At 47.2% G+C, this 11,250-nt stretch overlaps 2 protein-coding genes and 1 pseudogene across 2 annotated transcripts; all 3 read right to left on the bottom strand.

Annotated features, from left to right (window-relative positions):
• Window positions 1–279: 279 nt before the first annotated feature.
• Window positions 280–1,845, bottom strand: LOC147966756 (uncharacterized). Its single transcript, XM_087530945.1, has one exon. It carries the CDS (start codon window positions 1,843–1,845, stop codon window positions 280–282), a length of 1,566 nt encoding a protein of 521 aa, XP_087387071.1.
• Window positions 1,846–1,888: 43 nt separating this feature from the next.
• On the bottom strand, window positions 1,889–7,342 carry LOC147966755 (uncharacterized). Its single transcript, XM_087530944.1, has 11 exons — window positions 7,270–7,342; window positions 6,824–6,973; window positions 5,273–5,383; window positions 5,123–5,188; window positions 4,947–5,003; window positions 3,913–4,875; window positions 3,771–3,842; window positions 3,588–3,691; window positions 3,438–3,533; window positions 3,040–3,337; window positions 1,889–2,946 (listed from the first exon to the last, which is right to left on the bottom strand). Exons 1-11 carry the CDS (start codon window positions 7,340–7,342, stop codon window positions 1,889–1,891), a joined length of 3,048 nt encoding a protein of 1,015 aa, XP_087387070.1.
• Window positions 7,343–7,984: 642 nt separating this feature from the next.
• On the bottom strand, window positions 7,985–9,710 carry LOC125515514 (glucan endo-1,3-beta-glucosidase 8 pseudogene; annotated as a pseudogene).
• Window positions 9,711–11,250: the final 1,540 nt, after the last annotated feature.

Below are 11,250 nucleotides of genomic sequence, written 5' to 3'. Positions count from 1 at the left end.
ACCTAGAAGTAAAAAAAAAGATAAGTGCTAGTAAATCCAGCCATCATAAAGTTACAATACTTCAGGTGTGCTGCTGCGCTTTTTATTTACAAATAACTAAATCACACGAATAAACGATACAAATATGTAGAGTCGAAGGTCAAATCGACATCCTTCTTTTTTCATGATTATTGCGATCTGATAAAAACCTAGAAGTAAAGAAAAAAGATAAGTGCTAGGTCCAGAATTAGTTATAGAAAAGCAAAAGGTGCGAAGAAAACATGAACGATCGCATGAACCTCACCCCTCTAATACATCTCTGTACACAATGTTTTTGGTGCTTCTTCCAGATTTATCAACCTCCCTGTTAGGCTTGGCTAAAATCCGCGTTGCCTGTCTTGACACACCTCTTGACAATGCAACATATAGCTGGCCATGTGAGAATACAGGCTCCAGAAGGTAAATACCAACGTTTGGGATAGTTTGACCCTGTGCCTTGTTAATGGTCATCGCAAAACTCAGGCGGATGGGGAACTGTTTTCTCTTAAGCTTGAAGGAAAGTGAGGTGTCCTCCGAGGGTGACATAGGGATCCTAGGTATGAACACCCTCTTTCCAGCATGCTGACCATCAACAATCTCCGCATCGATTGCATTATCCTGGAAAGCTCTGATCATAAGTCGTGTTCCATTACATAGCCCATTATGAGGGTCGAGGTTCCGAAGCAAAATGACTGGGCAGTTCATTTTTACTCTCAACACATGCGGGGGCAACCCATTTGGTGTGAGCGAGTTCAGCAAATCAATCGTGTAATTATTCTGGAAGTCATCCTCGATAGAGTCAAAGCTATGGTACACCTTTTCTTCGCCCGGAAACCTGGAGATCATCTTGTCATTCAGGTCATCCACATGCTCGTTTTTGGTCGAGAGGATTGCACGTGTGCTCATATACTCTCTCGACATAGCATTGGTGTGTAGGGATGGGAAGACATCTTCGATGAGCTTGTTAACAGGTTCTTCGTCCTCGGTATAAGCAATCACAATGTCTTCAGGGAGACGCACATAGTCGCCACCAATTGTTTCTTCCATTCCATCGCCTATCCTAAGAAGGTATTCGGGGAACCAAGGGTCCGCTTGTGCTCGCATATTACGCGTGAGGCGTATCTTGCGGATCTTCTCCCACAAATAGGATCTCAAAAGTGTAGCATCCGTGATCTGTGCTCTTGTCCCTCGGGTTACAACGGGGAGGACCTGCCTAAAATCCCCACCAAAGACGACAACCTTTCCACCAAACGGTAGAGGACATTCCATTATATCCTGCAACGATCTGTCAAGCGTCTCAACTGCTTGACGCTTTGTCATAGCAACTTCATCCCAAATTATCAAGGATGCCTGTTTAAGCAACTCTGCCGTACCACTCTGCTTTGTGAAACTACACATGTTGTTGTCAGTGAGCTTGATTGGAATTTTGAACCTGGAGTGTGCAGTCCGACCCCCAGGCATTATCGACGCTGCAATACCTGACGTAGCAGTTGCGATCGCTATTAGGCCCATCGAACGGACCCTCGCAAGCAATGCCTTGTACAAGTACGTCTTCCCAGTGCCTCCAGGACCATCGACAAAGAATATCTGGCTTTTTTGGTTCAGGCAGTTGAATAGATCTAGATGTTCTTGATCTGCTTTGACTTGCCTCTCCTCTGTTACCTCCCTATACTCGGCGTCTGAAGAACCATCTGTGTCAACCAAATCCGGAAGCCCATACATTTTAATATCCTTTCCCATGGATTGCATCAGATCCCTGATATCCCTAAGGACCATTTGCTCAAGTGCAGCCTCATTTGATTGAGTACGGCGGTAATCTTCAGACATCGATGCTAGGTGTTTGTCCCACAACTGACGGATTTCTATTACCTCACAGAATACCAATATAGTTGCAAACAACCGTCGTTAGGTCTGGAGGCATCTGAAATGTTGCTGCCTCTGTCATGCAATCATCAAGTGTCCTGTCATGCTCAATGAGTCCTAAGTGCTCACACGCCTCTCTGAAGGAACTGCATGGATTGCCATTCACTGTTTTAAAATCATCAAATGAAGTGGCACCTCGGACATGGCTGAGGAGCACCCGCAAGTAGTACCTCTCTCCTTCAGTAGGGTGTGCATACACCAGTCTTCCAATCTGTGGTCTATTATTTTTTCTCGGTTGCCACTTCTTATTACCGGCAATCCACCTATAATGTTCTGGGATCTCTCTGTACAGCCATTTCCGTGCCTCTGGATACTTCTGGTTCATCTCAAAGTACTCGGTAAGCATGGATTTGGAAGAAGATGGCCGAGCGACAACATCTTCCAGATTTTCATAAGCCCTAAATGCAACTGTGTGCATGTTTGGTAGATGAAGTTGGAGCTGCAACACAGATGGACTGACACCAAATATTTTAAAGCCAAATATCCTGTAAATAGCTTCCGGAGGAGATATATAGCATGCATCCCTATACTGTCGGATTTCGTTGATGATTCCCCCATCATTGATAATATCTTGCTCAAATGCAAATGATGCCTTATCATGCCCTTTGTAGATGTATTTGAACAAGTACTTGACTGCCTTGATGCTCGAGCATGCTTCGACATTAATGTGACAGTTGTATGTCATTAGCAGGAAGGGGTTGTAAGGGACCACCCATCTGTTGTCCAAATCTGCTCCTCTGATCCTAACTCGAACCCCATCGTCCCTCCTTCTATAGATCGGATATGAATCTTTCCCTTGTAATGTGGCATCACAGAAATCTTGTGGGTAATGAAACCGACATTGTCCATCTATCATGCAAGGACAACTCTTCTTCAGCACACCACATGGTTCGTGCAACATGTGTTTGACTACCAGATCATGGAGAACAGGATATTTCTTCTTGTCGGGTATCTCTGCAGATATCACCCGATCATAGTCATCTGGGGTCCTTAACTTGCTTTTGGCTTTCATGATTAAAAGTATATGCTCATGAGGGAGACCTCATTTCTGAAACTCGGTGACATGTACATAAGCCGCAACTTCTCCGAAATGCTTACCTTTAATTAGTAGGTCCATCATACTTCGCTGTTTAGCTCTGTATACTCTTGCCACAAGGTCTGGACGATCTTGCGGTAGTTGTCCAGGCAACATTTCCTTAGTTATCTCCTTCCAGTAGGGATTGCATGTCATGGTGATAAAATAATCCGGTTTACCCCATCGTTGTACTATTGCCATCGCATCCAGAAACCTGCGCTGCATGTCATGATCACCACCAGGAAATGTACGTGGAAGCACTATTCTCTTGCCAATCCGATCACCACGTGACTCGCCGGCATAGACGGTGTCAACAAGACCCTATAATGAATCAATATTTGACGGTAAGTAGTGTACAAGGTTGAAGCAATGAGTGCATCATATATAATGTGATTTATTGGTATTAACAGAAGCATGTTACCTGGTATAGGTCAGCACGTATAACCTTTTGATTTTCTGGCCATGAGTACCAGTCAAGCCTCATTGTCTCAATCTTGATGTACATGTCAACAGCCCACTGTTGGAAAAGGCGCCCCCCGAATAAGATGATGTTAAAAAGCTTTTTTCGGACCTGTAGCTTGAAGCAATAGTACTCCCTCGCGCTAACAAATTTCCTGGATTTTATGGCATTAATCTCATTGTCTCCAAACTCCTCCAGGTTATCATCGTTGTCATCTAAAAATTGATTAACAAAAAAAGTTGGTATGATAGATAGAATCATAAGAATATAAAAAACAGCAAGTACATGCAATACCTGCAGGTAAATCAGTGGCCTGGTCTTCAAGCTGTGTGGTATGACCAACTTGTTCTCCCATCATGTTGTTGTCTGTAAGATGGACGACTGTCTAAGTTTTAATTTGACCAATATGTATATAAATCTGCTATGAACATCATACCTGAACGAAAATCAGTAGCTTGGGTCCTTTGTGGTGCAGAATCATGCACTGAACCTTGGGTTGTGGCATCGGGGAGCCCAATATATGGCATCCAACGATTCCAACCGATCTCCCCACGTGGGAAGAATAGTGGATATGACAATGGGTCGTAGCAGCCATAGTATGCTCTAATATACACGGGACAATCTCCTTTGCCGTACATGACAACACTCCTATCAAAGGTATTTTGAGGGTCACTTCCTTCAACCCATATTGCTGCTACCTGCGAAGTAGTTGGTGCATTGTACCTTCGCTGATCAAGGTTGATATCTGTGTTCAGTGAGATCCTATATTCATCCAGATTCGGAACAGCACCAATGCTTCTAAAAGCTTGAGAATAAGGGTTATGTTGTAGTATTGTCAGAATCTTCTGTATGAGATCTAGCCTAAGATCTGGAGACCTCTTAACCCTGTGAATCAAGTTTTCATCCGTATCGTAAATATATAGCTGCAGATGCCGAGGGCCATATTCACCGGACATCAGATCATCAAGAGCGTGGTACAACTGGCCACACGCACGTAATGTGTAGACACCGGTTCGTGCGGTAGTGCTGCCTTGACGATCAAGAGTGACACCAAGAGTTGTGAATGAGAAGTGAGAGTTGAAATAACGTATATTCTCTCTGAAATATTTAGCATCCTCATCAGATTGACTTGTAAACAACCGTTTCAATTCGTCAGAAACTTCTGGAGTAAACACACCCACTTTGCCCTTTCTGCAACAAAATGCAGGCCCCTCGTATTGAAACCGTAATGCTCCACAGTGGCAGCAGTCGCTAACTTTTCTAAGGACATGGTGCTTTTTGGGCAGGTTCATGTATAGTCTGTCATGAGTGTCATTAGTGTGAGTTCCATCATCATGATTCCGATCCACAAGGTAGGATTGGAAAGCAACGTCTGGAAAAGTGTACACATTTGCATTAAATTAATTTACAAAACAAACCATTTTTTTGTATTATATAGTCTATTGGTACATCATGATAGCAACAATAGACCTGGTTGGGCGAACATCCTAGCTTCCTCATCAGGGTCATCATCTCCAAGGTTGTCGCCTGCCAAGCAGTCTAGCCGCCAACACATTCGATAATGCAAAAGGTGTTTCAAATAACGCTTAGGACATGAAAAAAAGGTAACCGGGGGAGAGGAGACTTAAAATGATAATTATGCATACCATCAATATTAATCGTGTGGGCATCAGGCTCTAGTATTCCATATGGATCTTCGCCGTGGTTGTCGCCTGATAATAACATTTTATATGGGAAAAATGAGTAAGAATCAGAGATGAATTGAAGTTATGAACCAGGTGTTAGTAAAAATATACCATGAGGATTCTGTGTGGCACGACGAGCATCAGGGATCGTTTCCATTCCTGGACTATTGTAAGTTGGCTGGATCGGTACAGGTTGTTTGCTTCCATAAATAGACTTTGTACCTGAATGAACAAAAGAGGGCCCAAATTATTGTAGCAACAATAGACCTGAATGAACAAAAGACAACCCCCAACTCAGTACAATCACTCAAAAGAGGGCCCATTTTGTTGTTTATATTGTATTGGTACATCATGACATTATTGTAGCTGAATGAAATATTATATTTGTAGCATAAATATTTCAATGAACTAACATTTGTTTTGTAAAGACTCATCTGGGTTATGTAGGTTCACGATTGTACTGAGTTGGGGGTTCTCCTCCCCTGACAGCTGGGTGAATGGCAATCATCGTGAATGTCGCTGCATCTGGTACGCATCATTTCTGTGCAACCAATCGGTCTCATTGTCATCATAAATATTCTCGTTGAGCTGCATTGAATTTGGTCTAGGCTCTTGTACACATGTTATCGTCTGAAGTTGTGTGACTGTCGTTTGTCCGGTAGCTCGCACCTGTGAGACAATGTTACTGCCATCGGCGATGGCATCAATATGCTTATTATGCTCGCTGGATATGGGTTGTCCCTTTAATAGTTCATCTGTATTGTGTGCATACTGCTCCCTTTCCCCCCGTATCTCCAGCCCATTATCGTCTGAATAGACAAAGAGTAGATCATTATATGGCAATACCATTGGGCTATACATCACCAAAGTCGACATTCATTACCTTGTGATACAGCCAACTGTGTGTGTGTGTGTTTTGTTTTCCAGTCCATTGACGTCTGCTGCGACATTTTTTTTTGTTTGTAGGCTTCACGCCGTCTTTTATTTATCTCATCCCTATTTTGTGCATACCGCTCTCTTTCCCTCTGCCTTTTTATCTCTTTACGGTCTGCAAGTCATGACACAGTTCAGCAGCTGAGCAAAATAAATAAGAAATCGAGTGATTGGGTTAAGTACCCAAGGAGTGGGTGTTGGTTATATCCTAGAACGGTGTGCGCGCCCCGTTGGGAGTGGTAGGGGCCATACGAAGTTCTTGAACCCTATGAATGGCAAATTGTTATAATACAATTATAATTGAAGTGGCATCCGACTGAGGACTTTCAGATCTAAAAGTAGTGATTTGTTCTGGAAGTTGTGACTAATTTTCTTATGAAATTCATCTTCAGCAGTTACAGGGATGAGTTTTCATAGGTGCCTCATTATTCGTCTGCAATTTACAGAGAGTCTAACAAATCTGGGATGTAAGAATGGTTCTTCACTGCTTTCATGTGTTGGTTAAATTACAGACTGGCCGCCGCTGATGTGTTTTAGTATATATCGCATGATGGAAACAAGAGGGAATGAGGGCGCACCTGCATTGCAGAGGAGTTCGTGGACGGTAACGGCGTGGTAAGAGCTCAACGGCGATAAGGCAGGATAGCCTGGGCGGCGGCGTCTTAAAGCGTCACCAAGCCGGACGGTGGCGGCATGTAAAAGCCTCACGAAGTCCAGAAGAGCATAGACCTGTGATGGCGAAGTAGTCGTCGTCGCCGGGTGCCTCGCCGGCTGCGTAGGGCGTACTCCTCGTCGCGTCCGTCGCCGGGTGCCTCGGCGGCTGCGTAGGGCGTAGGTCAATCTGGATGCCTGGAGGGCCGGCTCTGTTTTTTTTTGTTCCTGTGCAGTTGAACAACCCATCCAGAGATTACGTGATGTTTTCCCTTGTAAGCATATTAATATTTCCTAGGTGGACTTTATTTTTTCTTGGGTCCCGATAATTGCCACACGTGTGGTGTATCGGGTAGTTGTGCCACACGCCTCGTGTAGCATGGACAGCAACCAGCCCACACACCTACGTGTGGGCAAAACAACTAATGCCCACACACATCTTTTTTTCCCTCCTAAACCCTCTCACACGCGTGCGTGTGGGCGAAGTTGATAACGCCCACACGCCCGTATATCAGGCCTCGTACCCTTCTGGTCCCGCACGCGACGCGTGACGCCCACCGCGCGCCCGCAGTTGCTATGGTCCAGACCCTCGTCCATGTTCGTTTATCTGCAGTTGCCATGTCGCTGAACTACGGTTGCCATGTCGGACAACTGCACTTGCCATGGTTGCTCAATTGCAGTTGCCATGTATGGTCTGATCTAATGTAGTTGCCATGATTTCATAACTTTAGGAGTTGCCACATACTAACACTAGGCAGTTGAGAGAGTTGCCATGTGCTCACAAGCATGCTAGGGCAGTTGCCATGTAAAAAGAAAGAGTTGCCATCTGCTTATGTGCACGTTGGGGCAGTTGCCATGTACCATGCAAAAACACATGGCAACTCGGTAAAAGACAGTTGCCATATGCTTACGTGCACACTAGGCAGTTGCCGTGTACCTTGCAAAAACACATGGCAACTCGCGTAAAAAAAGAGAGTTGCCACCTGCTTATAAAGCACACTAGAGGCAGTTTCCATATGCGCTGCAAAAACACATGGCAACTAGCAGCTAACGTATGGGAGAGGAGACGGGCGTGTGGGCGAGATGACAAATGCCCGCACACCAGCCCTTGTGCGTGACTGAAAACTGGTGTGTGGGTGAACTGCTAAACGCCCACACACCGGCCCCTCCGTGTGGTAAAACGGATGTGTGCGTGAACTATGTCACACACCACACACACGCCTTGTCCTACGTGGCACAGAAAATCAGCCAGATTGTGTCAAGATTCGTGCATATAGTACTGAACGGTGATGGATGCGTGTGGTCAAGATAGTCAACGCCCACACGTGTGGGCGTTAACATTTTCGTTTTTCTTTTGGCCGAACGTGGGAGGGCAGTTTTCGTCTGCCCCTTGTTGGCTCTTTTAATAATAGTGGAGATTTCTAAGGAAAAAGATACTGGAACAAATTAATCATCCGATTTCCTCCTCCGATGTCTACATGATAGAACCCGTCGTCATGACACGAGAGCATGCGCGACCACCAAGGCCAGCAGCAGCGACGACGCGGGCCATCGGCGTGCCGGGACGGTGGCGGCGCTGATGATCTGCACCGGGAAGAGGCAGGTCTTGGTGGACGCGTTCTTGTCGGAGATCTTGGCGAGGCCGTCGAAGTCGCAGGCGCGCACGTCCTGGTCCTGCATCTGGAAGTACATGTTGAATGCGTAGGAGATGTTGCTCATCTCGTCGAGCCCGTTGCAGGAGCAGCCGTAGCCCAGCGCCGTGCAGTCGCCGCTGGCGCAGGCGTACTGGATGTTCCCCCCCAGCTTGTCCATGTCCTCGTCCTTGGCGGCCTCGTCGTCGAACACGCACCACTGCTTGGGCAGGTACTCCACGCCGGACACGGCGGCGAGCCGCCTGTCGTTCCCTTGCCCCGACAGGTCCATGCTGAACTTGGGCTTGCCGTCGTAGGTGAGGATGCCCCAGTGCCGCTCGAAGTTGCCCGGCGCGATGCTCTTCATGTCCTCGTCGAAGAGGCCGAAGAGGTAGACGTCCATCTTGCCCGGCCGGAGGTGGGTGCCCTCGTTCTTGGCCAGCTTCTTGAGGAGGCCGTCGTAGAAGCGGCGCGCGAGCTTGGGGTTGGCGTTCTTGTTGCCGTCGGTGGGCCAGCCGATCTCGCCGACGACGACCTTGAGGCTGGGCACGCCGGCCTTCTTGAGCGCGCTCACCAGCGTGTCGTAGTTGGCGTCGAACACGTTGGAGTAGCTGACGCCGCCGTTGTCCTGGATGCTGCGGCCGCCGTCGAAGAAGGCGAACTCGAAGGGGAAGTTGTCGCTCTGGTAGAGGCTGAGGAAGGGGTAGATGTTGACGACGAAGGGCGCGCCGTGGTCGTGCATGAACTTGACCATGTCGGTCATGACGTCGTCGATGTCGGGCCGGAACTTGCCCTCGGAGGGCTTGTCGCCGACGTAGACGTCGGCGTTGAGCGGCACGGTGGCCTTGACCTTGTCGCCGATCCCGGCCTCGTCCAGCGCCTTCTGGATGTTCTTGAGCGCCGGCACGGTGTTCTCCATGAAGCTGCCGTTGTAGCTCTTGAGGAAGGGCTCGTTCCCCACGGCCACGTAGCGGAGCTTGAGCCTGTCCCCGTAGCTGGTGGCGTTCTCCGCCACCCAGTCCTCGGCGTTGCCGTAGCTGGTCATCGCCTCCAGCATGTCGTTGGGGATGCCGAGCATGACCTCGATGCCGGAGTCGAGCAGCGCGCCGACGGGCCAGGGGTCCGCGTCGAACAGCTTCACCTTCATGATCCCGTTGGCCTTGAGCATCTTGACCACCTCGGAGGGGTCCAGCTGGTGCGTGCACTGCGATCCCCAGTTCACGCCGAGGTCCACGGCGGAGCTCGCCGGGGACACGCCCACGGCGAGTAGCAGCGCGGCCACGCCGGCCAGCAGCCGCAGGAGCGGAGCCATGCCGGGGTGATCGATTCCTTGTTTTGGTACGTTGGGATTTGGTGGTGCTCGTGGTCTGCCTGTGGCCCTCGTCCTCGCGGGGCTGTGCAAAGCAGAGGAGAGGAGAGGAGAGGAGAGGAAAATGGCGGGGAAAGCGGTTGGAATTCTACCAATTTCTCCTTCATGCACACATGCATCATGCATGTAACTTATTTATTCGCTGCACTTGCAACTTCAAACATTTTACGAGTTGATTAATCCAAACTGGTGCAAGTATATTGATCAATCTCTACTTTGCCACCTACATTGTCAGGAAGTAAAAAAATCAGAAAAAAAAACTGAGTTAGTGCGGCCACTCTTCATATATGATATATTCAAATCAATATTGCTAAGTCCACATATATGATATATTCAAATCAATATTGCTAAGTCCTAGTCGACTGAGACTTCCATGCTATATTCGTTTAATCTTGCATTGCATGAAGACCCATGCATTTTTTTTCTTTTTAGTTTTTCAGTTTTTCTTCTTATATACTATGGCACTTGACTGGGACTTGGTTAAGTCTTGATTGAGACCTAGCCACAGCCTATGCAAATAATCTTTTTCGTTTCTTCCTAGGGTTGATTGAAGACGAGTCCAGGGCAAAGAGAAACATTGGAGCTAATGATGATTATCAACATTTTGTTTCCAGGGGTAGTCATTCGTTTTCTAAGTGAGCATAAAAACCTTACCATCTCAATTTTGTCAAAGAACGTTAGCAATTTGTGGTGTGGACAGTATTGCAGTTTAAGGACCGTCTACCATCACATAATGAATAAGAGTTACCAATTGAATGTTTGTGTATGTGCCATTTATTTACCTTTTTGTAATTGTTTGTAAGAGAGAGAAAATGTATGGATCAGCAGCCGCGCCAAGGAGCACCCTAGCCTCTAAATTTTCGAAATATAAAGGTAAAATCTAGTTAGCGGAGGATGCCTCATTGTGATTCACGGCAGCTTTTGGAATTTAATTGGATACATCATTTATTTGTGGGATTAAGACAAAAGGTATTAATCTGACTTCCACGCACTTCGAGTTAATCTGACGAGCGCCAAATTTGGATGGGTATTAACCACCAAAAGGAATGAGTTGTTGATGTAAGACCTCCTGTGATTTTTTTCTTCCTCTCCTTGCCAATCTTGTTCCTGCTATCCTCATCGTCCATCATCCTCCTGATGTCCTCCTCCACCTTCCTCCCATGGTCCCATGTCCATGCTATTGGAGATGCAAGGGCACAACACTTTCGTCCTTCTCTCGTCCGCCATGCCTCACGTTGGTGCCACCATCAGCCAAATAACCCGACGGTGCTCGAGGAAATCCGAAGATCAATGACCAATCGATAGGTTATGTCCCGGCCATACAACACTGACCCCACCACGCTCCTAGGGTGACAGGGGTCACTTGCAACCCTGCTGGGCATGTTGTAAGCATCAACCTCCAATCTACAGAGCTTGTGGTCTACCTACCTCCAAGCACCTCCAGCCTCCAATATCTGCAGAGCATCAAACTTATGAAGAACTCCCTCTCTCGTCCACTCCCTTCC

The sequence above is a fragment of the Triticum urartu genome, chromosome 6A (assembly GCF_056163025.1).
Source record: "Triticum urartu cultivar PI428250 chromosome 6A, HENAU_Tu73, whole genome shotgun sequence".
In the NCBI taxonomy this organism is placed as follows: Eukaryota; Viridiplantae; Streptophyta; class Magnoliopsida; order Poales; family Poaceae; genus Triticum; species Triticum urartu.
This window is presented reverse-complemented; position numbering and strand designations above follow the sequence as displayed.